General features: G+C 36.9%; 4 protein-coding genes and 1 pseudogene across 4 annotated transcripts; all 5 read right to left on the reverse strand.

The window, feature by feature from the left end:
* Positions 1 to 2,197: 2,197 nt before the first annotated feature.
* On the reverse strand, positions 2,198 to 13,710 carry LOC112171915 (TMV resistance protein N-like). The gene is made up of 14 exons (XM_040508233.1): positions 12,123 to 13,710; positions 11,633 to 11,896; positions 9,985 to 11,541; positions 9,750 to 9,885; positions 8,945 to 9,055; positions 7,601 to 7,888; positions 7,383 to 7,432; positions 6,880 to 6,955; positions 6,414 to 6,501; positions 6,190 to 6,311; positions 4,320 to 5,148; positions 3,689 to 3,833; positions 2,922 to 3,120; positions 2,198 to 2,750 (listed from the first exon to the last, which is right to left on the reverse strand). Exons 1-4 carry the CDS (start codon positions 12,681 to 12,683, stop codon positions 9,799 to 9,801), a joined length of 2,469 nt encoding a protein of 822 aa, XP_040364167.1. The 5' UTR covers positions 12,684 to 13,710; the 3' UTR covers positions 2,198 to 2,750; positions 2,922 to 3,120; positions 3,689 to 3,833; positions 4,320 to 5,148; positions 6,190 to 6,311; positions 6,414 to 6,501; positions 6,880 to 6,955; positions 7,383 to 7,432; positions 7,601 to 7,888; positions 8,945 to 9,055; positions 9,750 to 9,798.
* LOC112170925 (disease resistance protein RPV1-like) lies at positions 12,834 to 13,894 on the reverse strand. The gene is made up of 2 exons (XM_040508456.1): positions 13,386 to 13,894; positions 12,834 to 13,233 (listed from the first exon to the last, which is right to left on the reverse strand). Exons 1-2 carry the CDS (start codon positions 13,892 to 13,894, stop codon positions 12,834 to 12,836), a joined length of 909 nt encoding a protein of 302 aa, XP_040364390.1.
* Positions 13,895 to 14,839: 945 nt separating this feature from the next.
* Positions 14,840 to 17,304, reverse strand: LOC112170926 (long chain acyl-CoA synthetase 2-like). Its single transcript, XM_040508236.1, has 10 exons — positions 17,208 to 17,304; positions 16,994 to 17,081; positions 16,838 to 16,904; positions 16,718 to 16,754; positions 16,486 to 16,603; positions 15,967 to 16,212; positions 15,704 to 15,843; positions 15,382 to 15,513; positions 15,170 to 15,289; positions 14,840 to 15,085 (listed from the first exon to the last, which is right to left on the reverse strand). The coding sequence occupies exons 2-10, from the start codon at positions 17,034 to 17,036 to the stop codon at positions 15,038 to 15,040; spliced, it is 951 nt and encodes a 316-aa protein (XP_040364170.1). The 5' UTR covers positions 17,037 to 17,081; positions 17,208 to 17,304; the 3' UTR covers positions 14,840 to 15,037.
* A 922-nt stretch (positions 17,305 to 18,226) lies between these two features.
* Positions 18,227 to 21,186, reverse strand: LOC121048941 (annotated as a pseudogene).
* A 1,363-nt stretch (positions 21,187 to 22,549) lies between these two features.
* Positions 22,550 to 26,031, reverse strand: LOC112170927. The gene is made up of 12 exons (XM_040508458.1): positions 25,887 to 26,031; positions 25,660 to 25,715; positions 25,134 to 25,316; positions 24,811 to 24,886; positions 24,641 to 24,718; positions 24,176 to 24,261; positions 24,112 to 24,128; positions 23,984 to 24,029; positions 23,712 to 23,821; positions 23,420 to 23,594; positions 23,079 to 23,165; positions 22,550 to 22,777 (listed from the first exon to the last, which is right to left on the reverse strand). Exons 1-11 carry the CDS (start codon positions 26,029 to 26,031, stop codon positions 23,124 to 23,126), a joined length of 1,014 nt encoding a protein of 337 aa, XP_040364392.1. The 3' UTR covers positions 22,550 to 22,777; positions 23,079 to 23,123.
* Positions 26,032 to 26,684: the final 653 nt, after the last annotated feature.

The raw sequence follows: 26,684 nt of genomic DNA on the forward strand, positions 1-26,684 counted from the left end.
AACATGACATAAAACTCTACCTTTGACATGGTATCAGAGCAATTTTGCTATTGAGACCGATAACCATTTCTAGAAATCTAGATTACCCATACCCATATTCCGCTGCCAATATCAAGAGAAGAAATTAGTTTCTACATCTTACCCAGTACCAGAAACAATACCAATACCCAAAGAATTTCTGTTCTTCACCATATCCATATTCCCAGAAAAAGTAATAGTGATCTTGATTCCTTTTTGACCAAACCAAGATCATACCCATAACCCATAACCAACCTTTTTTTTGCTCAAGATTGAGCAGAAGCTTTACCCAAAAAATACCAAGAACAAATTTTGTTCTTCCGTACCCAGTACCCAGTACCCAGTACCCATACCAATACCATTCTCAAACCAGACCCATACAGTCATACAAAGAAAAGAAGGAAGGAGCTGCAGTAATTTCTTGTTTTTCCATACTTTTCCACCATATCCAGACCACCAGAAAACACAGGTATGGGTGATTAGTTTGGAATGAGAGAGAAAGAGAGGAAGGTGGTTTTAGGATTTTGGAATTGGGGAATATGATTTGAGATTGAACGGAACTGGGATGAGAACTGGGTCCTGCAAATAGGAGGTGGAGAGCCAGATGTTTTGGTTGCTGGCGACGGTGACTGCAGAGGCAAATTCTTGGCTTGAGTCTCCTGCGGAGGCAAGTTCTTGGGTCTTCAGCCAGAACAGAGTCGGGATGAGAACTGATTTTCAATTTTTGGGTATCAAGAAGAGATAAGAAAGTAACAGTGGTGTTCACCTGGTCAGTTGCTGACCAAAGAATTTATGCTTAACAACCCTTAGATTTACATCCAAGGGTGGAAAACAAAACACCTCAAGTTAATAATAAATTTCTCTGCCCTTTGATTTACATCCAAGGGTGGTTGAGCATTATTTTCTTGGTCAATAACTGACCAGGTGAACATTTTCAAAGAAAGTAATTGAATGATTAAATAATATAAAAATAATAATTTTTAATTCAAATTATCTAAATATTTTTCAGCCATTGGATCAAGATTGAGCAAATCTAATGGCAATTGAGCAAATAGTCCCTGGTCAGTAGCTGACCAGGTGAACGGGGCTGTGTATATATATGCTTTCGGCTATCACGAAGGAAGAGAGAAGCGAAAATGTTCACCTAGTCAGTTGCTGACCAAGAAAATAATACTCAACCACCCTTGGATTATCCAAGGGCAGAGAGAATTATTATTAAGTTGAGGTATTTTGTTTTCCACCCTTGGATGTAAATCTAAGGGTTGTTGAGCATAAATTCTTTAGTCAGCAACGTTACTGAGAGAGAAGAATAGGGTTTTTGGACTTATGGACTGCCACGTGTCAAAACCAGATTGATTGAATAATGTAGGAGAATTTGATCACGTGCTGTGTTGGCTGCAACCTTAATTAACCAATTGGTTAATTAGTTAATTAACCTTGTGTTGCTGCGTGTCACATGCTCATTGGTGGAGCTGATTCTCTTCATTCTGTTTGCACAGCCCACGTGCCACCTTCTATAATTAAACATTTGTTTAATTAATTGAACATTGTTTAATTAATCCCTCTCACTATTATTCTGTATATTTTCTTTTCTCTCTCTTTTGCTCCGATTGTGAGGCACCTCTGTCCAAATTATTTTAGGGTGATAGACTTCCATCTCCACGCTCAAGTTTATCATGGTTGACTAATGTTGACTTTTTCGTCCTTTCGTCGATAATTCCCATTAGCTCCAATTTCGCCTCATTTTCTCACGATTTTCGTAACTCCGCTTATTTTCTACGAAATAAATAAAAATAGATTAATTACATAATAATTGACATGGAGATTAACTTATTTCTAGTGTTTTAGATATAATTACACGCATATAAATGCGTATAATCAAGAATATAGAAGTTGGCGACATACCGATGTGGTAAGGGGGCATTGCAAGTATTTGCTTTCAATGCTTTCCACATCAACATATTCACCTTGAGACATTTTAAATATGTTCTTTTTCCTGTCTATGACTTTCATTGCTCCATTAGGTTGCCATTCTCCAATATCACCTCTGGATAGATAGCCCATACAATGTGCTGTAGTTTGACAGAAAAATTAGTTCATGTCTACGGATTGGTGATGGACTAAAAATTATTGCCATGTGTAGATCAACAAGCACCTCAGTGTCCTTTCTTAAGTTAGTTAACCTCTACATTGATCAGCTCAGTCACACCAAAATATTGTCCTTCAATTCTCAACAAATTTTTGTCCTAGCCCAAACTCTGATATAACTTTGGTTCCCATTGACTCAGAGAGAAAGGTCTTAACTCAATAAATAGCTACAGATCTAGGATGTCATAAGACTTCAGAAGTCTTTACTCACCATCATTTCCTCTTCTTGTGAATCTTGATTGAAATTAAGTAGTCTGAGATTTATCATAGTTCAGGTCTTCAGGACTAGTAATACATTATTACAGTACCAGTAAAAAGGTCCAATAAGGACCTAGCTATGAGACCAATACCATCTACATCTTTGCTATGGCCAATGATATATGCATATGTTCTATTTTAACCCATAGCAATAAAGCAAAACCTCTACTCATAGTTTCCAACACCTGCTTATCTGAAGGGAAAGTTTTTGGTTTTCTGAGGTAAAGTTGGACGAGGCTGGTTGCCTCAGAAACACACTTGACCAAAAGGACAGATCAATATATCCAAAGCAACCAATCCATTTTGTGTAGATTGTGATGGATAATCTGAGATGCAGGCAAGTAAATTGGTAAACAAATTTGACAATTGGGGTACAAACAGTCTCAGTTTTATATGTTTATTGTAGTAGCAGTTCTTAAAAAAAGAAAGCAATACATTGTTTGAATGTAAAACCAGTTATTTCGAAAAATGGAATGATGGAGGACATAATTACTGACCTTTTTAAAGTCAAGCTTGTGCTTCGTCTTTTGGAAGACACTACTTCAGATATCCCAACTTCTTGTTATTTAAACCTTTCAGTAGTCATAAGACTACTGCCAATGAAAATGCAAATGCAAAATTTCAACTGATGAGCTGGCTAAGTTATATGCATATTGGAACAAGGTATGTTCCACTGGAGGAAACTCTACTCAATACCTGCAGGAACAAGTTTAGGCATGAATAACAATAAACAAGGGCAAATATTTCTCAGGTTAATTATAATGTAGTGGTAACTCAACAAGAAACTGATCAAATGAAAGAAGAAAATAATTGCAATTACATAAAACTAATTGGAAACTGCATGTGAAAAAACTTGATTTCACTTTTCTTAAATCATGCCTTCGATCAAGTAAATATCATTCCATATCAGACACCGAAAATATATGTTTGGTGATCGATCGACACAATCATAATCTGAACTTTTTACTTTTGAATGAGAAAATAATTTTAGATAACAATGCTATAAACTCAGAAAATAGAAATACCTTGAAATAATTTAGTGAGATATGACTAGTACACTAGATCAAACTTCGAAAACAAATTTAGTATCACTTTCCATAATGCAATTTTTCATTTATTAGTTACATGGAACCAGGCTTGGAAAACTAGTTCAACTACTATATCCACACAAATGGAGAATGCCAAAGAGAGTTGATATTATTTATTACAAACTAACTTTGAAACTCCAAAGATATCCAAAATGAGGGAGAATCTGAGCTGTAACCTTATTCGTCACATTGATCCATAGACAATGCTTTACTAACATTGCTGCATTAGTACTAATGACAGCTTTTCAATCTCCATTTGTGCATCAGTTTATATTCCTTTGCAGACAGTCCACTGTTTGGGATGTTAACTTTCCATTAGTCCTGCTATAACATAATTGTTCAGATGTCAGTCCTCTGTTTTGCTACAAATGTCTGTTATTATCTCTGAAACAAGTAATGTTTTCAAATGCGAAAGCGAAGGCGAAGGCGACCACCTAGAGCCTCGCGAGGCGAGTGCCTCAAGGCATTGAGGCGTCGCCTTTCCCGTAATTATTATAATAATACACTACATTTATAAATAATATGAATATACTTAAATAAGGTTCCAAACAACAACCATATAGGAAAATCCAAAGAATCAAGCTACATTTTAAGCATTTCAAGAGTCAAGAAATCCCTAAATTACTAAAACCGATTTGAGCAAAACCCCAAACCACATTCAATGCCAAGCTGATCAGCCACGAACAATCAAGAAATCCGTAATTTCAAGAATCCATATATCCCTATATTTCGATACTTCAAACCAGAAATTAAAGCCATATCACAAAAAAACTCACACCAAAGTCATGAAGAATCTGAGTTCTTTACCTCAATGAAGCAGTCATGGAAAAAGAGGCGCAGCAACTGAGCCGAGACATTCCTCTGATCCAAGCCGTCTTCGACCTCAAAATAGAACTCTCGTGGTTCAATTAACACCATGAATTGGACATTGATTTCATCATTCAAGCTTAAACACATTAAAAAGTCAATGACAACTCTTCCTATATTTCAAAATTGGTTGCAAACAAAGAACTCAAATACGAGACTAGAATTACAATTCAAGAACCAAAATTTCTCATACCCATATGAGATGCAGATGATACCAAACACCATTGATACCCACTTCAGCACATAGTACCCAAAAATCCCAAAAAACTTCATTTACAGAGCTTACCTTCACTTTTTTGGGTTCCAATAGAAATCATACTTCAGATTCCCCGACGCCTCATCCGTCATCGTTTCGGTGTGGAACTCTTCTCGCCTTCCTTCGCTAGAAGCCACAGAGACCAGAGTGACCAAAGACTTGTCGGAGGTCGCTGACGATGAAGAAGAAGAGAGAGAAGGTTTGCTTCTCAATCTGATAGAAGTAGACTATATGTCGACTTCGTATGGGGGAAATTAAAAAAAAAAAAAAAAAGGTCAAAACAACGTCGTTTTGACGGAAAGAAAAAGGACAAAAAGACCCTCGCGTCTTCTTCTTCTTCCTCGCACCGACGCCTCAGGCGCCGCTTCTGCAAAAAGCGAACGCTCCGTCGCCTAGGCGACGCTTTTCCAGCAGCACGCCTCATTTTGATCCGGCGAGGCAATTTCCGGTCGCCTCACACCGGAGCGCGCCCCGGGCGCGCCTCGGCAACGCCTTTGAAAACATCGGAAACAACTGAAGCAAAAATGAGGAAATTTTTACAAAAGGAAACGATACCAACAAACACAAATTCATATTGAGGCAAATACAGCTATATAACCAAGTATTGGTAATACTTCAATGAAGTTACTTTGGAAAAAAAATATATAAACTATAAAATAAATCTGCTTTCACAGGACGACTTTACTCAAAATTGTATTAGTACCCTCAGTTTAATTAGTTGGTAGGAACACTGTAATTTGATGGCCAAACACAAAGATTCCAGCATAATTTGATCTAATATGGGGTCCAATTTCTGCCAAAATGAAAGTGTAGATCTCCCCCAGTTGAGGGTCGGTACAAACCCCAACTTTAATCATACTGACACAGTTAACACCGCTAACATCACCAAATAGAAAGCAACCAATTGGTTTAACAAACTTGTTGCCAAGTGAAATTTTTTATCCCTAGACAAAACCTTCTTGGAGAATGACGTCCTCACATGTTGCCTTGGCAAAAACAACAAATCTTGAAGATGTTACAATAAATTATAACTGCTCGCTAACTTGGGTTGCATCCACATGATTTAAATTTTTGTCTTGGGAAAACTAGCATTTTAAACGGGCAGAGCATATATGTATGAAACAGACTACGGATCGATAATTTCATTTGAGAATGACGAAATAATTTCATATTGATAATGCTACAAAATTCGAAATGAAAATAGTCTTGTATTGGCCTTTTCAGTAACAAAACTACTAAATCTCCATGACCAAAATGTTCTCTGCTAATTTATTTGCCTCTGACATAAAATGAGGTACATCTATGCTTTAAAATTGTCCAATAGACCAAATAGAGGTACATGACCTGGTCAAATCCATCACCAGATTGCACCCCAAACAACTCATGCCAAGTTACAGGAGCTATTCTGCCTCTATTTTTTATTTTTTTCAAGAGGCAGAAGAAGCACTAATTTGGAAACATGAAGATAGAATATGTTAAAAAGCTAGAATATTGAAATATCTAACTGTGTTAAGTTGTTTCTGTTAGGAAAAGTATATGGTCTGCTGACAATACCTCTGACTTTAATGCTGCATTAGCAACAATTATGCCTTTTGGTTCTCCAGTTGTTCCACGTGAATACATTATTGTGCAACAGCAGTCCTATGTTTTCGAGGTACTTCACAATCTGAATTTCTCTGAAGATGAAAGATGAAAGAATTTTTATATTGCTCTAGTTAATGGGCAATCCTTTACTGAAAACAAGAACTTATATGAGATAAACAGTGTTACGAGATTACCAACTGAATGAATTCCTCCCACGAAAAGCAAGATACCCCCAGTTCTTCTGCCTTTGAGTGCTGGAAACATTTATGAAGCTGACAATTGCTGAACAACACGGATGTATACCTTAGATTCAATCCCAACAACTTGGACCTCGTATTTAGAGTATCTAAGGAAATAGTATATGACCTACTTTCTACATGTGCAGAAATCTGCAGAAAGAATTACCACCTAAGGATCTTAGAAAACATGAAAAGGAGAGGGGAATACTTTTATATAAATGGAGTGCCATAATAGGAAGAAACCAAGATAACAATCAAAGGGTCAAAATATACAAGGCATGTTGGTCTTTGTATTTATATCATGTTTACTACAACAAAATTGACGGATTATGAAGGTTCTAGTACCCAAATATAAGACATCAGTGGCTTCCAACATATATCTAGTTATGATAATGACATCATAGTTTGGAAAATAACTCACTGCAGGAATTTTGTTCTCTTGAACAAAAGCTATTGAAACTTCAGCATGGTTGAGATGAACTCAACCGCATTAGCACCTGCAACATAAGCAAGAAAAGTTGGTCAAATAAATTTCAAGGGAATATGCAGAGTCCAAAATTCTCCCTGGACCCACCACAAGTTAACTCCTATAGAATTGAAACACTGTTTGGCAAGTTTGGTGGTTCGCTACTGAACTTTCGTTGTGGCTGGCTTTCAAACACTTGGTACTGTTCAGTAGTTTCCAAACTTGAGTTGTTGCCGAGAGTTCGATAGGCAACTATCAAGCATTGAGTAGCCAGCCACTAAGTTCGATTTACAAAAGATGGTGAATTGGTATATTTTGGAAAGGTAAAAGTCAAGACCATTTGGAATTCCCTTCATTTACTTAGAAGAAAGCACCACCACTGAAGTTCACTAGCTGTAACTGGAAAGTAATACATGCATGATACACTAAGAATTATTGAAAAAGAAAAGGAAGCGTACTGAGGGTGACATAAACTGGGAATATATGTAATGGCATGGCTGTTACAGGCCTGTAAAGATCAAACATTAAACATAAGACTAAAAGGTCACATTCTTTCTAGTAAGATTCAGCCCCAATATATTCAGTTGGAGTTATTCAATACCTCTTCTCCATTCGGCTGTCTTGCATAATATGCTCAAGTATGAAACAAAGAAAAGAAATACAGTATTATTATTACCTCCATTGGAGCCAATTTGGTTGGGGACTTGACTTTCAAGATTGAGACCGCAGTTTCTGATTGCTGAACCTGCCAGTCATTGAGCTCTGGGTTTCAATGGGTTGTTGCTATTGCTCAAATGAAAATGGCGGTACCTTCTTCCCAACCACTTTCACACTCACCGACAGAGCTTCTTCATTCAAGTGTCTTGCATGATATGCATATATCTGAAACTCAGAGATACAGTATTACCTCCATTGCAATAACCCACTGGCGGAAATTTGATTTATATATACCACAATGATGTCCCTGCAAACGTTAAAACATATCAAAATCCAATTGTTTGCCGTATGCACATCACGTAATAATGGATGAGGGAATAGAACGATGTAGAGAATGGATAGATAGCCCATAAAATGTGCTTCATTTTGGTAGAAAATTAGTTCATGTCTATGGTTGGCGGTGGAGTGAAAATTTTTTGCCTTATGTAGACCAACAAGCACCTCAATGTTCTTCATAATTTACATAATCTGTAGAAGAGCTCAATCACACGAAAATATTGTCCTTCAATTCTCAACAAATTTAGATCATTATTTCATTAACTCATTAAGTAGCTAGAGATCTGAGTTTCATTATACTTCAGAACTCTTTAATCACCATCATCACTCAGTTTCATCTCTTTGAGAATCTTGATGGAAATTAAGTAGTCTTAGATTTGATCATAGTCCAGGACTAGTAACACATTATTACAATACAAGTACAAAGGTCCAATAAGGACCAATTATGACCAATAGCATCTGCATCTTTGATATGGCCATATATAGAGTACAAGTGAATCTTGATTGAAATTAAGTAGTCTTAGATTTGATCATAGTTCAGGACTAGTAACACATTATTACAATACAAGTACAAAGGTCCAATAAGGACATATTATGACCAACAGCATCTGCATCTTTGATATGGCCATATACAGAGTATAAGTGAATATTAGATGCAATTGTTCTATCGTAATCCATACAAAGCATTAAAGCAATTCCCTCTACTCATAGTTTCCAATACCTGCTTTTCTGAAGGGAAAATTTTTGGTTTCTAAGGTAAAGTTGGAAGAGGCTGGTTGCTTTGAAAATACACTTGACCACAAGGACAAATAATATGCAAAGCAACAGATCCATTTTGTGTAGATTGTGATTGATATTTTGAGATGCAGGCAAGCAAATTAGTAAACAAATACGACAATTGGGACACCACATTATCAGTTTTCTATATTTCTTGTAGTATGTGTTCTTCAAAAAAGAAAGCAACACATTGTTTGAATGTAAAGCCAGCTACTTCAAATAATGGAATGATGAAGGATAGAATTACTACCTTGGTAAAGTCAAGCTTGTGCAGGCAAGGTGGTGCTTCATCTTTTGGAATACCTTTCTTCTCATATCCCAGCTTCTTGGTAATTAAACCTTTCAGTAGCTTAGAATAGGACTGCCAATGAACATGCAAATGCAAAATTTCAACTGATGAGCTGGCAAAGTTGTATGCATATTGGAACAGTGTATCGTTCCACTAGAGGAAACTATATTTACCTGCAGGAACAAATTGAGGCATGCACATATTTTACACAGATATTTCTCAAGTTCAATATAATGTAGTGGTAAGTGGTAACGCAACAAGAAACTGATACAATGAAAGAAAAAAATCATTGGAATTACATTGCATTAATTGGACAGTGTTTGTGAATAAACGTGATTTCCATATCTTAAATCATGCCTTCAAGTAAATATCATTCTAATCAGGCACTGTGAATATATGTTTGGCATGGTGGTTGATTGAAACAATCATGATCTAAACTCTTTACTTGTTGAATGAGGAAATAAATTCAGAAAATGATGCTATAAACTCAGAAAATAGAAAGACCTTGAGATTGGCTATTGGAAGAGAAAACGTCTATATGAGTTTAGTGAAGTAGATTTAGTGCACTAGATCAAGCTTCTAGATTACAAATTTAATATTCCTTTCACTGATGCAGTTTTGCATTTTTTAGTTACATGGAACCGGGCTTGGTAAACTAGTTCAACTCTATCCACACATATGGAGAATGCCAACAAAGAGTTGATATTACAAACCAATTTTGAAACTCCAAAGATATCAAAGAAAGGGAGAATTTGAAAATGTATACCTGTATTCGTAACACTGGTCCAGACAATGCTATGCTGCATCAGTAATAATTACAGCTTTTCATTCTCCAGTTGTGCATCAGTATATAATTCTTTGCAGTCAGTCCACTGCTTGGGAGGATAATTACGCCAGGAGTACTGCAATAGCATTGTTGTTCAGATGTCAGTCCTCCGTTTTGCTGCAAATGTCACATATTATCTCTGAAATGAGGAAATTTTCACAAAAGAAAACGATACCGTTCCATCACTGGTGAGGTTCTCTGCACCGATTAGTTTCATAGAAACGTCTTCATTGGGTGGCATTACAAGGTGGACACCACAGCTTTTCATGGAGGACAACTCCCTAGGATGATAACACAAAGGATAAATAATGACTCGACACGTAAAAGGGGGCAATGGACGCATATAACCAAATCGCCACATTTCAAGGAAGGGAACATAGTGCAGCCACACATGATCCGACTCTCCTGAATCAACCCTCATTTCAAGGAAGGAAACAAGTACTTCATTGATGTGAATACGGACCTCAAAATCAGAACGAATAAAATTCAAACCGTCTTCTGTAACCCATGGCTTTTGATCAAAAGCAACACAGAGAGCCAATCCTGCGTTGTCCCATTTGAAATTTGCAAGTGTTTCGATATAAAATTCAAACCGTAGATGCCCCATGAAATCCATTTGACAGCTGAACCACTTTGGAACCTCGCTTCTTGGAACTGGAAATGTAATTGTGAATTTGGATTGCTGAGAAGATAGGAGTCGAGAGAAGAGATCAGCGTGCACTTCATCATCATCATCCTTGTTTGCCATCTCAACCAAATTTTGACAGAGTCTCCAGCAATTAGTCAAGTCCATCTTCTCAATCATTTGTGATTCTTTACGCTCCAAAATGTTTGACAACTTTGAAATTCTTTCCAATGATACGCAATCGCTCACATTCAACTCGCGAATCCTTGGTGGAAGCTCTGGAATTTCTACGAGCCTCGTGCAGCCACTCAAATCAAGTTCCGTCAACTCGACAAATTTGTTGATGATGCATTCGGGAAGAATAACAATGTAATCTAAAGTGGATGCACAATCAAGGTAATCTAAAGTGGATGCACAATCAAGGGACGCGAGGAAATCAATATTAGACAAATTGCATCCATACGCAGAGAATTCATGTAGCGAAGGAAGCGCCGAATTGAATTCAGTGTCTGGCTCTGGCTCCAATGAACTGCCTTCACTCCGTATCTTTCTTTTCGATAAAGAGTCACGGTTGTCATGTGAAACCTTTGAGTAAGTTGGAAGCACTTCTGACTCCACCTTATTTGGGAATGTTACGAATTTTGGGCACTCGGACAAAATAACCCCCTCTAGATTTTGCAATTCATAGATGCTGCAAGGTAGATCTGTGAGGTTTCGACAACTAGATAACCACAACTGTTCAAGGTTAATTAGATATCCAATGGATGAAGGCATTGCTTTGATGGAAGAGCCGAATAGAAACAAGGATGTCATGTATTTCATCTCTCCCACAATTTCAGGGAAACTCTCCAGCCTTTCACAATTTTCAAGATGAATGGTTTGGAGGGATCTCCAGTTGACTTTTTCAGGTAGCCTCTCAAGCTTATAGCACTGCCGAAGATTCAGGTGAACAAGCTTTTCGAGGGATCCAACCGAAGAGTGAACCTCCTCTAACCTTTGGCACCCACTTAGATTCAGGAACTCTAAGTTTGGGCTTCCAGACAAGTCTGGGCTTTGTGCTACGAATTTACATTCACTCAAATTTAAGGATTTCAGATTTTGCATACTCTGTCATACCAAAGAACAAGAAAAAATCAAATAGAAAATTGGAAAGGTATAAAGATTTCTATAAATTGAAGTCGTAAAAATATATAAATACCTTGAAACGTGAGATGCGGCTACGAGGCATATTAAGTTGAATCAAATTCTTCATATTAAAATCGGGAGGCAAAGATTTCAACGGATAGTCACGCCATTCAAGTAACCGCAACTGATTCGGATAATAATCAACATTTCCACAAAGCCGTCCATTGACGTTTATAAAAATTTTCAGATTTCTCATCTTTTTGAAGCATTTAGGACTCAAGCGTATCTCATCTGCTGTAGGCATCTTTATTATTATACCTTCAATTTTACTTGTTCCCTAGTATGAAAAAGGCAATCGTATTAGCAAAATGAGTATTTATATAATAAAATGCAAGTTTTTTTTATAGTTTTATTCTTTTTTTAAGAATTCAACAGAAAATCATATAATACATATTACGCAGATATTGGTTGTCGAAGTGGAATAAACTACACACATAGAGAATCACATTGACCTGACTCCATGTATATATGTAAATCTGAGCATATATATAGGAACTACATACCGTGTTTTCTGTTAGAATCTCATGCACATCCTTGTGATGCCACAATCTGCTTCGCTCACCGGGCTCTATAGACTCTTGCTGAACTATATCTTTTCCCATCTCTTCTAGCAAATGATGCATGCAAATCTCACCATAACGATCAACATATATAAGAGCCATTTCTTCAAGAACTTCAATACTATGCATGGGGTTGTTGCGGTCACAACCTTCTAGTATCTGTATAACATCATTTGTCTTCCAACCTTTGAAGAAACAAGCAATGTCGAGGAAAACTTCTTTCACTATTTTTTCCAGTCCATCATAACTGACTTTGAGAATATCTTGAATGCCTTCAGGAAGATTTCTTCTAAAACCATCTAGCATAGCTTGCCATTTATGTACCGGTCTATCACATAGATGTAAACCCAAAACTACTAGAGCCAACGGAAGGCCTTGAGCATATTCAACAACAGTACTAACTAAGTGCGTCTCATTGTCATCTAAAATTCTCTTATTCTTGAAGGCAATTGATCTGAAGAGCTCACAACCTTCGTGATGATCTAGTTCCCTGGCTTTGTACATAGGCTTGACTTCATGAACAGTCAACAAACGCTTATCTCTGGTTGTGACGATAATTCTGCTGCCACGACCAAACCAATCAGGTGCTCCAGCTAATGTGTCTAACTGGTCCGATTTATTCACATCATCAAGAATTAACAGAATCCTTTTATTTCACAACCTTTGACGCAACAAATTGATTCCTTTATTAACATTGATTATATTCAGTTTTTTGCCCCCTTGAATCTCAGAAAGAAGACTGTTTTGTAGGTTGACTAGACCTTCATGAGTCACTGAACGTTCTCTAACATTTTCCAAAAAGCAACTGTCTTCAAACTCAATAGCAATTGTATTGTAAACAGCTTTAGCAATTGTTGTCTTCCCTATTCCACCACTTCCCCATATCCCTACCATGCGTACATCACTTCCCCCAACATCTAAGAGTTCAAGCATGTCTTGTACACGAGATTCTATCCTGACTGGAAACTTTGCCACATTCAAAGGGCTATGTTTTATTACTTGTGCAGAAATCTCTTTAATGATTCTATCAATAAATTTAGATTCATATTCATGCCTGTCATGTTAAAATCAAATGAAACATTTAAAAAAAATAAAACCTCGCTACTTCGAAAAAGTGCATAGTATTGTATAATTAATAATCACACACCAATAAAAATAAAAATAAAAGACAAATTTGCTATTAGTAAGATTAAGTGCATGATGTACCCGCTCGGGAAATGCCACCCAGACAAATTAGCCGCTTCTAAAAGAGCTGCTCTCCATCTTGACACCTTATTCTTGTCATCTTGGAATCGGCGCTCATGCTCTGCAAGTGCCTTACCAAATGTACCTCGTTGGTGTCTTACGTCCGATGGATCCACTTTGTAAAAGATTGGCCGAACCATTTGGTTCTTTGATCTTCTACATTCAATGATATGAACTAGTTCTTCCAAACACCACTTTGAGGATGCATAGTTTTCAGAGAACACAATGAGAGAGAGCTTTGATCCTTCAATGGCTCGGAGAAGTGCTTCTGATATTTCCTCTCCTCTTGGAAGATCATCGTCATCTAGGAAAGTGTTGATCCCCCTTTGAACCAAATTTCTGTGCAAATGACCTGTAAAAGTGTAGCGTGTATCCTCGCCTCTGAAACTCAGAAACAAATCGTGTGTGTATGAACGGGTAGAAAAAGGAACAGAAGAGAATGAGGAAGAAGCTCTCAATTGGGTGGCCATCGAATCTAGCTTATTGTTTGATTTCACGCTCAGCTCGCTGATGGAATGAAGATGGAGCACAAGAGGAAGAGGAAAATAAAAGGAGCACAGCTCAAAAATAGGTACGCTGCGTGATCACAGTTTCCTGGTAGCTTCCATCAACGTCAATGTGAAGTCAAGGGCGTGTAAGATGAAACGAAACTACCAAGAAATGGAGAAGAAGAAAAGGTAAAGTGGAAAAAGCAGCAACACATTGTATGTGTATGAACGGGTGGAAAAAGCAGGAACAATTGTTGTTTGATTGCTGGTGAAATGAAGATGGGGCAGAAGAGGACAAGTCTCTCAGTAGGTGCACAGAGTTTTTCGTGTAAGATGAAGCGAAACTACGTGCCCAAGAAAAGAAGAAAAGGTAAAGGTAGAGGACCGATCAGTCCAGTCACCACCGAAAGAGCATCTTATAATGAGTTTAGTTGATATGTAGACGCAATTGCCAGTTTTTCACCGACTGGCTCTTGATTTAGTGGTAAAACTGTAAAAGAATGAAGAAAGAAAGTTGTTTTAGAAGCACACCCTGTAAGGTTGTTTAGAGTGCATGACAGAAAAGTTCATTGAGAGTCTGGTAAAATGAGAGACGACACATTTGTAAGAGTCTGGTAAAATGAGAGACGACACATTTGTATATCAACTGGTGAAAGCAACTGCAATTGACTTCAAGCATTGTTTCTTGGACTGAATGAGAAGACCACACTAATTTCATCATCGATCAGACCATCATTTTAATTTGGAGACATGACACAAGTACTTTTATTTTTTTTATTATTTCTAAATCTAATTTTAGTTCGGTGTGGATTTAAAAATATTTGCTCAGTTATCGATTCTTAAATTTTTATTGTTGATTACTTATGCCATACTTTCAGAAAATTTAGTTCACTGCTGCCTGTTGGGTAAATCCCAGCTAGATAATCTTTACTTCACTTCAGTAAAGATCTTAATTAAGATCTTTACTTATTTATACACAAACTTAGAACAAAGGTCAATATGGGTAAATCCCTGCGAGATATTCTTTAGTCATAAGTAGTTTTTCATCAACAAAAGAGCAGGCAATCGAAATTTTGGGAAAGTGATGTAGCTAGATTTATCCAATAGTTGCTTCCAGCTCTGTTCTTATACCTTTCCACCCTTTGCTTCACTATAAAGTTTTTCAACTCGGTCCTGCAGATGATGTAATTCAACATACATATTTAGGATTAACTTATCAAAGTTCCAACCTTTTCTTATCCAAGTAGAAAATCATACCTTGTAATATTTGAGTAATTGCGGTCTTTTCAGGTTGAAAGTTGGAGTCATGAGATCCCTCTCTATGTCAAAGGGGTTTGGTTCCAAATGAACTGCTTTTAACAACTCAAACCCTCGAAGCTGCAATAAAAATGTCTTGTAAGTCAGATGAATAAACTTAAGCAACATGGCATGAAACAGGGATGGAGCTCATCCAAAATGTATTTTCTTGCCTTCATGTTTTGACACAATGATTTGTAGTCATCAGTCAAATGATGCTCAGCTGCCCACTCCTCCAAGGCCTTTCTGTCAGGAAGAACCACAGCAACAAGAAATGACTCGAAGCTGTTCCCATGAACCCAAATCTGCCAACCAGATGAAAGTTAAGATGTTAAGATATCCGTCTGTAACTTCAGAAAACACGAAAGAAGGGTGGAGGACACTGGCACAAAATTCAAATCTAGCACAAAGACGAACACAATCTCATTTATTGATGAAATAAAGGTAAGTCCTGTCACTCATCATACAAGTAGAATACAGAAGTTAGCAACATACCGATGTGATAAGGGGGCATTGCAAGTATTTGCTTTCAATGCTTTCCACAGCAACATATTCACCTTGAGACAGTTTAAATATGTTCTTTTTCCTGTCTATAACTTTCATTGCTCCATTAGACTGCCATTCTCCAATATCACCTGTGATCCATCCACTCAAAATTAATCAACAACAAAAATTTTGAAGGCTCCATCTTGAAAAGAAACCAAAAGATTGAGCATCAACCAAGAAAGTACTTCATTTCTAGTTTTGTAGACATTTACCTGTATGGAACCACCCATCAATAAGGACTTCTTCAGTGAGATCTTGTCGCTTGTGGTAACCAGAAAACAAGGTTTTCCCTCTTAGGCAAATCTCTCCACATGGCACACTAGAAAGTGCATCATATCCCAGTTCTGGGACCGACTCAAGCTGTGCTTCAATAGTTGTCAAGGGGACACCCACAGTTCCAATCATAGGATAAACATTGCCAATGGACGTAAAACAGCCACCACAGCTTTCAGTAAGTCCTACAAGATTTAACAAACTGATGAACTCTAGTACTCTTCGTTTCATATATATCTGCTTCTGATGTGTTGTGGTAGCTGATTTAGAAAAATAAGGTTATTTGAATGAGTACAAAAGCATCCATACTTGACATCTCAAAGGCCAAACACATATACCACGAATTAAGGTGAGAAAGCACAGTGAGCTGAATACTTATGCTCGTATAATTTCCTGAATCTTCACTATGATTTAACTGATTATGTGTTATATTCATTATGATATGCAGTCAACCATACCATATCCTTGTGATAAAGTGCTGCAGCTGGTGACCCTCAAAAATTCCTCCACATGCCTGGGCAAAGGCGCAGCACCAGACAACATTATACGAACTCTTCCTCCTAATGCTTGTTTTATCTACCGCAAGTAACACAGTTTGTTAGAATGTACGCATAAAATAGAAGTAATGCATTGTTTGAATGTAAAACCAGATATTTCAAGAATGAAAAGGTGAAGGATAGAATGACTGACCTTGTTAAATACAAGCTTCTCCAGTTTTGCCAACTTGCTGCCATACAAATATTAATTAGTTTATGCCTTTATGGTAGGAATACAAATGCAAACAAAAAAGGAGGTCTTAGTGAGACATACTAGTTATATGCATACTGGAAAAGGGTCTTCCTCAGCACACCACCAGATGAAACTTTACTAGCAATACCTTCGGAAACAATATTTAAGCCAAATATTAACAACAAAGAAATTCACGGACATAAATGTATACAGTTCATATTGATGAATCTGTTTTACCAGTGTATATACGATCATACACTCGAGGAACCCCACAAAACATAGTAGGCTTTAGTTCCTGAAGGTCGTCCAGTATAAACCTGACATCCTGCAAGTAACGGCAATCACATTGGACAGATGTTGAAATTGGTAAGTAAAGAAGAGAATACCAATCAAGTTTTGATACGGAAACAAGAAAAATAAAGAATGTAGCAAGAGTGACACATATACTTACGCCTCGCCAGGAGCCTATTGAAGATCCCTTGTAGATGCAATAGCTCTCGATTATTTGGTCATATATATGGGCCAACGGGAGAAACGAAAAATTTGAATCTTCTTCTGTACACTGTAATACAATTTATTTTATGTCAGTAGTCAATATTGTTGCCATCAGGGAAATGTCAAATTGTTAATTGAGTTCAGTAACTAAACTTCATAAAAAAAATATAATCCTTAACCATCTATTGGTAATACTTCAATGGAGTTACTTTGGAAAAAATATGAACTATAAAATAAATCTGCAAATAAGCACCTTTCAGAGGATGACTTTCCTCAAAATTGTATTAGTACCCTTAGTTTAATTAGTTGGTAGAAAATCTGTAATTTGATGGCCAACCACAAAGCTTTAAGCATAATTTGATCTAATATGGATCCAACTTCTGTCAAAATAAAATTTCCCCTGGTTGAGGGTTACGGTACAACCCCCAACCTTTATGAATCATGTCTTGGCAATAGCAACACATCTTGAAGATGTTACAATAAACTATACCTGCTCCCTAAATTGGTTGCATCTACATGATTTAAATTTTTGTCTGCATAAATAGCATTTTAAACAAGCACCGCATATATGTATGGAAACAGAATAAGGATCGTAATTTTCATTTAAGAATCAGGAAATAATTTCATTTTGATAATGCTACAAAATCCAAAACAACAATGGCCTTGTAATGGCCGTTTTTGTGACAAAACTACTAAATCTCCATGACCAAAACATGTTCTCTGCAAGTTTATTTGCCTCTGACATATAAATGAGGTAGAATTATGCTTCAAAACTGTGCAATAGACCAAACATAGGTAAAGGACCTGGTGAAAATTAATCACCAGATTGCATCTCAAACAACGCGTGCCAAGTTACAGGACCTATTTTGCCTCTTGTTGTTTTTTTTTTTTTGAAGAGGCAGAATAAGCATTAATTCAGAAACGTCAATATGTTAAAAATATAGAAAATTGAAGATGTTAACTGTGTTAAGGTATTTACCACTCTGTTACGAAACTATGGTCTGTTGACAATACTTCTGACATTAATGCTGCATTGCTAACGATTACGCCTTTTGGTTCTCCAGTCGTTCCACTTGTATACATTATTGTGCAAACAGCGGTCCTCTGTTTTGGAGGTAGTTCACAATCTGAATTTCCCTGAGAAAATGAAAGATAATATATGATTTTACATTGTTAAAAGTTAATGGCCAATCCTTTACTGAAAACAAGAACTTAACTGAGAAAACAGTGTTGAGAAGTTACCAACTGAAAGAATTCCTCCCACAAAAAGCAAGATACCCCCAGTTCTTCTGCTTCCTTCTTTTGAGTGCTAGAAACATTTGTGAAGCTGACAATTGCTGAACAACGCAGATGTATACCTTAGATACAATCCTAACAACTTGGCCCTTAAATTTGGAAGTATTTAAGGAAATAGTATATGACCTACTTTTTAAATGCATAGAACAGTTTGGAAGGATTGACATAATCTGCAGAAAAAATTACCATGTAAGGATCTTAGAAAGCAGGAAAAGGAGAGCGAAACAAATTTTATATAAATGGAGTGCATATTAGGAAAGGAACTAAGATTAACCATCAAGTATACAAGGCAAGTTGGTCTTTGTATTTATATCATGTTTACTACAACTAAATTGGATCATGAATGTTCTAGTACCAAAATATTAGACATCTGCGGCTTCAAAGTTCAAACAAATATCTAGTTATGAACTTATGATAATAACATATAGTTTGGAAAATAACTTACAGCAGGGATTTTGTTCTCTTGAACAAAAGCTATTGAAACTTCAGCACGGTTGATGATGAACTCAACTGCATTGCAACAGAAACCATGAAATGTCAATCAAATAAATTTCAAGTGAAACTGAAAATGCACCTTCCAATTTTCTCCCTAGACCCCCCACAACTTTTTCCCCAAAACTTCCCCTTATACATGTAGAATTCAAAAACTGTTTGGCATGTTTGGTGGTTGGCTACTAAAGTTTGTTGTGGATAGCTAGCAAACACTTGTTACTGTCCAGTAGTTTCCGATAGACAACTATCAAGCATTCAGCAGCCAGCCGCTGAACACAGCTCCATCCAGATTTACAAACGATGGTGAAGTGGCAGATTTTGAAAAGGAAAAAGTTAACACAATTTAGGATTTCCCTTCAGTTAATCAAACTCGACCACCATTATTGAAGTTCACTATCTGCCACTGGAAAATTTCACAATGCACTAAGAATTCTTGAAAAAGAAAAGGAAGCATACCGAGGGTGTCATAAAGTGGAACATATGTAATGGCATGGCTGTCACAGGCCTGTAAAAAAATTAAAATTAAAATTAAATTAAAAAAAACACACATAAACACACAAGTATAAGGCTAAAAAGTCGCAATCTTTCTAGTAAGATTCAGTCCCCAATATCAGATTCAGTTGTTCAATCCTTCCACCAGTCACGAAAATGTGCTCCCAGCCTCCCAGCAGTCAACATAGCATTTCTTCATTCAAGTCCCTTACATAATATCCACATAGATGAAAAGGAAAACATGACAGTATTAATATTACCTCCATTGCAATAATCCATTGGGGGAAATTTGATCCATATATAGTTATATACCACAAGTATCTCCCGGCAAACATTGAAACAATATAAAATAAAAAAACAATATCTTTCCATTTCACAGTTTCTATTCTCACTACCACTACCATCAACTCTATAACACGTACACCTATATTACTAAGAACACATTTTCTTCCATAAAAATGTTACACACACACACACAAATACACACATACATAAACACATAAGTGGAGAGTGTTAAACAGCGACAAGTGTGGCCCGTGGCCCACCATTGTACCGATATTGTCCCAACTTAACCACCTGATAGGTGTTGGGTTTTAATCACAAATGGCCTCGGTACAATTGGGTGAGATCCACCCACTTATAAGTTATATTTTATTTATCACTTTTCCAATGTGGGATCTTTCCTCTTCAACACGCCCCCTCACGTGCAACCTAGCTCTAGGTATGCACGTGGAATTAATTGACAAACCCGATTCCACATTGGAAATCGGGTCACAAGTCCCACATTAGAGACTTGACCAATCACATAACAATCCAAGGCCCACATCGGACACTTGACAATAATCCAATCGGAAACTTCCGATGGCCAATTTAATGAACCCAAACTAGGTCCATGATTGGAGAGGAGATTGGTGAATCAATTAATGAATGAACCTATATCCAGGTCCATGATGACGAAGCAATTGGAGAGAGACCCGCTTTGATACCATGTTAAATAGCGACAAGTGTGGCCCGTGGCCCACCATTGTACCGATATTGTCCCAACTTAACCACCTGATAGGTGTTGGGTTTTAATCACAAATGGCCTCGGTACAATTGGGTGAGATCCACCCACTTATAAGTTATATTTTATTTATCACTTTTCCAATGTGGGATCTTTCCTCTTCAACAGAGAGGTGTGACTTACAGGATTGACACCATGGCTTCTGATGGATGAACCCACATGGCTGCATGATACACCTCTTGATATGTAGTCCACACATATGGACCCACCTGTCATTTTGCATTAAACAAAATTGGCATTAGTATTTCCTATTAGCAAAATTGAGCTCCTGGGTTTCAATGGGTTGCTGCCATTGCTCAAATGGAAATGGAAGGTACCTTCTTCTTGTTGACTTGGCCTTGACCAAGCATTTGACCGCTTGGGTTCCTCTGACCAATCAATGCCAGTGAAAACAGAGTTTCAGCCATCATCTCATACTAACAATTTGAATCGAATCACACCAGTGAGCCTTTATAAGTGCTCATATCCCACTACCATATTCACTCCTTGTATCTAATTCTTATCCAACTTATCAACGGGCATATTAGCTCAGCTAGTTAAAGCGTCATGCTAATAACGCGAAGCTCACAGTTTTGAGACCTGCATGTGCCATTTTTCGTTTACACTTTTTTCAATTTTTACCCATTTTTCTTTTGAGGCCATTTGACCTGTTTTCTGATATTAACTAGTTATATTGCAGAGGGATGCATGGCAGAACGTTATATTGCAGAGGAAGCCATTGAGTTCTGCGCAGATTTCTTATCAGATGTTAGTACTGTTGGAATCCCATTAAAGACCTATACTCTTCAGAAAGGAATCGATACACCACTATCAGTTGGGCGTGTTTATAAGCCTGGCAGAAAGCTATTGCGTCAAGCACATCTTTGTGTTTTGAATAACACACCTGAAGTTATGCCCTATCTCATGTAAGAATTGCACCTTTTTAAATATGTTGTGGTAGTTTATTACTCTTTAACATTCACAACCTGCATATATGTATTTTCTTAGTTAACATGTTTGATATTTCTACATGTATAGCTATAAGTAAAAAGGAATTAACTGACATGCCTTCATAATTGTTTAGTGAGCATGAAGAGTTGTTGAAGATTCAGCATCCTAAAAAGTCAAAAAGTGAGAAGTGGCTTCGAGATGAACAGAACAGAACTTTCCAAGATTGGTTGAAACAAAAAGTAAGGACTTTCCCCTCAAAGCTACAATGCTAAGATTTTATTTATTTATTTGTTATTATTATTTTTTGTTTAAACATACACTACTACAAAAAGGTCATCAGACGACGGTGAATTTGTGTTGTGTGATGACCAAGCTCACCGTGGTCTAAGTGAGTGTTGTGTGATTGAAAAATCAGACAACGGTGATTTCACAGTTGTGTGATAATAGTTTGCTCAACAGAAATACCTATTTCCGTTGTGTGAGTTCTGCGCAGCATGTGCCTAGCATGGCATGCGCGGCGATGCCTCGGCACATTCAGACAACAGAAGATGAAATTTTGCCGTTGTCTGAGATTCATAACACACAACAGGTATGACTTATTCTTTGTTGTCTAAGATTCATAACACACAACAGATATAACTCATTATTTGTTGTCTGAGACTACTAACAGACAACGGATATAACTTAATATTTGTTGTCTGAGGTAAGTAACACACAACTGAAGTAAAATTATCTCCCTTGTCTGTTGATTACTCAGACAACAGTGATCATTTTATTTCTGTTGTGTGTTATGAATCTCACACAACAGAATTTTGTTTTCTTTTGTTGTTGGTTGTTAGTTCACACAACAATTATATTTGGTTATCCGTTGTGTGAATACTGTAATCAATTGGGTACCAACTAGTGACTGTTGTAGGAGAAGCCTCAATTTTGAACTCTTTTACATTCATACAACACATTGTTTTGTATTGTGTTGTATGACTAAACCTTGAACAACAACAAGAATATCAATATAAATGTTTGTCCAGAATAATGCTCAATATATTACCATATAAACAATACTCTAATCCATATATATCATTCAAGTACCATTATTCAAGCATCAATACATTCAAGTAACAAGATAATGCACCAAACAAGAGCATTCTTAGCTAGCTACACATGAATAAAAAAACATTCCTATTCTTGATGGCTCTTAACCTTCAGCTGCCATTCGCTTCTACAAAACCTCGAATGTCTCACTCACAATTGGCCTGCAAGATGCAAACTTGTTTAGTGATTTGAAAAAAATTGACAATGTCTGCATTAGGCACAGGCAGCTCATCTTTAAACCCTGTAGCAGAATTACATATGTAATGGTTGCGTTTCACATCAACTAACTGAATCTTTCACAAAGAGAAAAAAAAAACAATTACATCAAGTGGTTCAAGACTACACAATTGTGTCAAGTACTTTTGAAATGATAAAAAAGTTACATGGTGCATCAGAAGGTGCTTGAAACTACTACATATGCTAAAATGGCACAACACCTTGAGATAACAGCAACCAACTCACCCATTCCATTGATGATCTTTATAATCTTTGTTTTCTTGCTCTCCTCTATGCCCGAGTCAATAAGAAAGTGCTCAACAAGTTTGTCCTCTGAAGGATCTCTACATGCCAAAGTAGTTGGTCCAAATCAGCACAAGGGAAGGAAAGGAAGAATAAATGGAAGAAGCAGATAAGTTTACCCCAACAATCAACATCTGTGTTTGCCTCTTTGTTTAAATCTGGATTTAATGTGTTGTATGCTTGCTGCAAAAAGTGTATTGGAACTACCAACACAAAACCTACATGCAGGTGACTTTGCTACCATATAAGGCCAAGGAAATAGATTACTATCATGAAACCTTTACCTTTGGCAACTTATCTTGCTGGCTTAGATGATCCACGTGAAGCCTCACATTTGATGTAGCAGGAATCCAAAAGCTACGGTCAACCTTAGAATATACATTTGCAACTATATCAAATAATGTTTCAGCTCCATTTTCTATCGCTTTCAAGATGGAACTTTCTCTACCTCTACGGTTCCTGAAAGAGCAACCCTCTTATGTCAGATTACATTTGACACAGAGCTATGGTGAGTAATTTTACAATAGCATTTAGGCCAAAGTGTGATGTTCGAGAGGAGAGCCTTATGTTTCATACCTGAGATATCCACAAAGCATGTGCTTTGGCCAGAGGTTAACTCTCCCATGCATGGGGATCAAAGCATGTGGGGAAATCTCCATAAATTTGTATGTTGATTGAAAGTAATCCTGTAAATGAGGAGAAAAACAAAAATCTTCATGCATATAGTAACTACAAATTGGGCATGTGTTTTCCGGTCTAATCCCACAATGACACTCATCCATTAGGCTAGGAAACTTATATAGGAAATAACTATGACACAATATAAATAGGACAAATAATGAACTTACAGTCATATTTCCCCCGGAAGTAACATCCAGTATGGCACTACCTTGACTGAAACACAAGTGAGCTTCTACCGGTTCGAATTAAAGACACTTCCATGAGGAGAAACAAGAAATGTGATATGGTCGCCCACTTTATTGCAAATCCCATCTTAAATTTGATATGATTTTTGAATAAGAAAATCAAGTGAGAACTACCGGAGAGAAAATGGCAATCAACCGCTGACCGCCAATGCAAATCTCTTCAGTTCCAGAAATAGCAGTAAAGCCCAGAGACCAGTCATCTGTCAACATATAAGACCATGAGCTTAGGAAGTAGAAGTTATAAGCAGAGCTTGAAAAGAGCAGCGCAAAGGTAATAATTAGAAACTGATATCCTAAGTTCCATAAACATTATTCATCTATCTTGCTAAACAATTACCATAGTCATTCTAATATTTTAAAAGTTAACAAAAATGTTCTTAACTGAGGGTACAGAAAGACCAGTATTCTGAGGGAAATGAGGAATAGGAAATAAAGTTTTAACCTCTTCGTATAGAGTTAGTTTTTAAATTTAAAATCATTTAAAAATACTGGAAAGTTTGGGGAATTACATAATTGAGATTACTATCTTTGTCCCTAGGCTTTTCAGTCACTGGATACACATAATGTTACAATCACAACCTTTCCCAATGCGTCGCATGGTGTTTTCATGTGCTAATAATGTAGCCTCAGGATTGCAACGTTGAATAACTGAAAGACCTGGGAACAGAAAAGGAACAAACACCTGCACATCAATTTAAATAAAAATTACAATGTCTTATCCTAAGTTTTATTAGTTTTACACAACCTACCATCCACATGATCGCGATGATGATGAGTAACAAACACAATTAACTTTCTCGGCAAAGCAGCTACAATTTGTCTGAGCTGATAATACAGAAAGAAAAATGATATATGTTAAGAACTAAACTGGTAAGCATTCTGTATAGAATTTGTTGAAATTGTAACAGATGAAAAATAAAGCCGGTTCCAGTCTTAGCAAAACCTGCTATCACAATAAAATCTGTAAACACTAATTCTTTTACAAGAGTTTCTTCTCTTAAACAGACCTGGTAAATGATGGCTAAAAATAAACCATTTTCCAGGCGCAGCAGAGCAAACTAACATGCCATACCTCTTCATGGAATTTAGACTGACACCCAGGATCCACTATCAACGCATCTCCACACGCGATAAAACCATTCTTTCCAGAATCATTTGGAACATTTTTAGGTGCAAAAACAATCAGGTTTGTTGTACGAAAAGGTTTTCCTGTCCTGCTTCCCATAGGTACAAGCACAACACCAGGAGCGTACTCCTGAATTGCAAAATAAATTTTTACTCCTTAATTCTATAAGACCACAAAAAATGATGTGAATCTGTAATGCTTGATAAAAATTGTGCAGTAAAATAAAACAACAGAACCAGTAGTTGAACACCATGGTTATCAGATTCGCAAACTTATTTTCTCATTAGAGCTGTTAAATCAGATAGTGAAGGTCAAAACGCATCTAATCAAGGAGAATGAAATAAGCCAGGACAGTTCACCAAATGGTACCCTCAAGTTCAATAGCTGGTGAGTGGGTTTTAATTTCATATAAAAAGAGGAAAGGTAAACATAGGCCATTCTAAGCAATTCTAATAACATCCAGGATTACTACAAGGTTCCTTATGAATGCTATGAAGTACATCCATCCTTGAAGCTTATTAAAGCATGCTCAACATACTCATACACAAGCATCCTATAAAAAAAACTCTCAAGTATATTAGTGCAAAGACGATAAATAAGTAAGCCACAAACAGAATTCAATGAACTGAAAAAAAAAAAAAAATTGATGAAAAGGAGACACAACATATCAGAACCGAAGACCAACATACCTGTGAGCACCTTCAGCACAGTAGCCAAGCAACCTCACTAAATTCTTATGGCGAACACGACCAATTGCTTCCACTTCAACCTTGAACTCCTTCTCAGCTTGTCCCCTGCAGCAAAACCCAACTAAATCATCAAGCTTTCTCAACGTAGCAGCCATTTATAGCAAAACCCAACTAAATCATCAGCCATTTCTCTCTGTACACAATCCCATATCCACCTTCACCAATCACATTCTCATCAGCAAACCCGTTATATGATCCTTCAAAGTTTCAAACCCTCTATATGATCCTTCTCTTTTTCCAGAACAGCAGGGGAGACGAACAAAGGAAAGTAGCAATTTTTAATCTTCATTTTCTTTATTTCTGCATCGAAGAATGCCTACACATCAACAGAACTGTGAGGTAAGCAGCTGTGCTGGAATTACATTACGATGGCAAATTGTCAAATGAATAGATAAATTAGCAAGCAAAAGCTATTAAAATACTCAATTAGAAGCTACTGGATAAAGTTCATAACTTTGAAACTGGGGATGGACATATCACAAGTTCGGCAGCAATACTAAATTATACAAGTGCAATGTGTGGTAGTCCAAGATCAGGGGTTTACATAAGGATGCCACTAAAAAGTAGCACTTGGTAAGACAGCTAGAAATAAAACTAGGGCAAAAGAGTCATCCGGCGACCCCCTAAACACTAGACAAACGCATATCACAATGCAGACACCAGATAGTTTTTTACTAGCTCTACAAGCGAAAGAAGAACACAATTAACAGATGAAACTGCATCACTAAACATCAAAAGTATACTTACT

This window comes from Rosa chinensis, chromosome 6, assembly GCF_002994745.2.
Source record: "Rosa chinensis cultivar Old Blush chromosome 6, RchiOBHm-V2, whole genome shotgun sequence".
Classification (NCBI taxonomy): Eukaryota; Viridiplantae; Streptophyta; class Magnoliopsida; order Rosales; family Rosaceae; genus Rosa; species Rosa chinensis.

Bases quoted from the DNA above. Each gene is read 5' to 3' on its own strand.
- LOC112171915 (XM_040508233.1), bottom strand. From the start codon at position 12,683: ATGTACAAAGCCAGGGAACTAGATCATCACGAAGGTTGTGAGCTCTTC. The intron at 11,542-11,632 runs GTATTTATATAT...TTGGTATGACAG, and splicing joins GCCGCATCTCACGTTTCAAG to AGTATGCAAAATCTGAAATC. The intron at 9,886-9,984 runs GTATCGTTTTCT...ATGCTATTGCAG, and splicing joins ACCTCACCAGTGATGGAACG to TACTCCTGGCGTAATTATCC.
- LOC112170925 (XM_040508456.1), bottom strand. From the start codon at position 13,894: ATGGCCACCCAATTGAGAGCTTCTTCCTCATTCTCTTCTGTTCCTTTT. The intron at 13,234-13,385 runs GTACATCATGCA...TTAACATGACAG, and splicing joins GGGTGGCATTTCCCGAGCGG to GCATGAATATGAATCTAAAT.
- LOC112170926 (XM_040508236.1), bottom strand. From the start codon at position 17,036: ATGTTTTGTGGGGTTCCTCGAGTGTATGATCGTATATACACTG. The intron at 16,604-16,717 runs GTCAGTCATTCT...TACTTGCGGTAG, and splicing joins AGAAGCTTGTATTTAACAAG to ATAAAACAAGCATTAGGAGG. The intron at 16,213-16,485 runs GTATGGTTGACT...TAAATCTTGTAG, and splicing joins CACTTTATCACAAGGATATG to GACTTACTGAAAGCTGTGGT.
- LOC112170927 (XM_040508458.1), bottom strand. From the start codon at position 26,031: ATGGCTGCTACGTTGAGAAAGCTTGATGATTTAGTTGGGTTTTGCTGC. The intron at 23,822-23,983 runs GTAAGTTCATTA...CCTCATTTACAG, and splicing joins CTTCCGGGGGAAATATGACT to GATTACTTTCAATCAACATA. The intron at 23,595-23,711 runs GTATGAAACATA...TTGCTCTTTCAG, and splicing joins ATGCTTTGTGGATATCTCAG to GAACCGTAGAGGTAGAGAAA.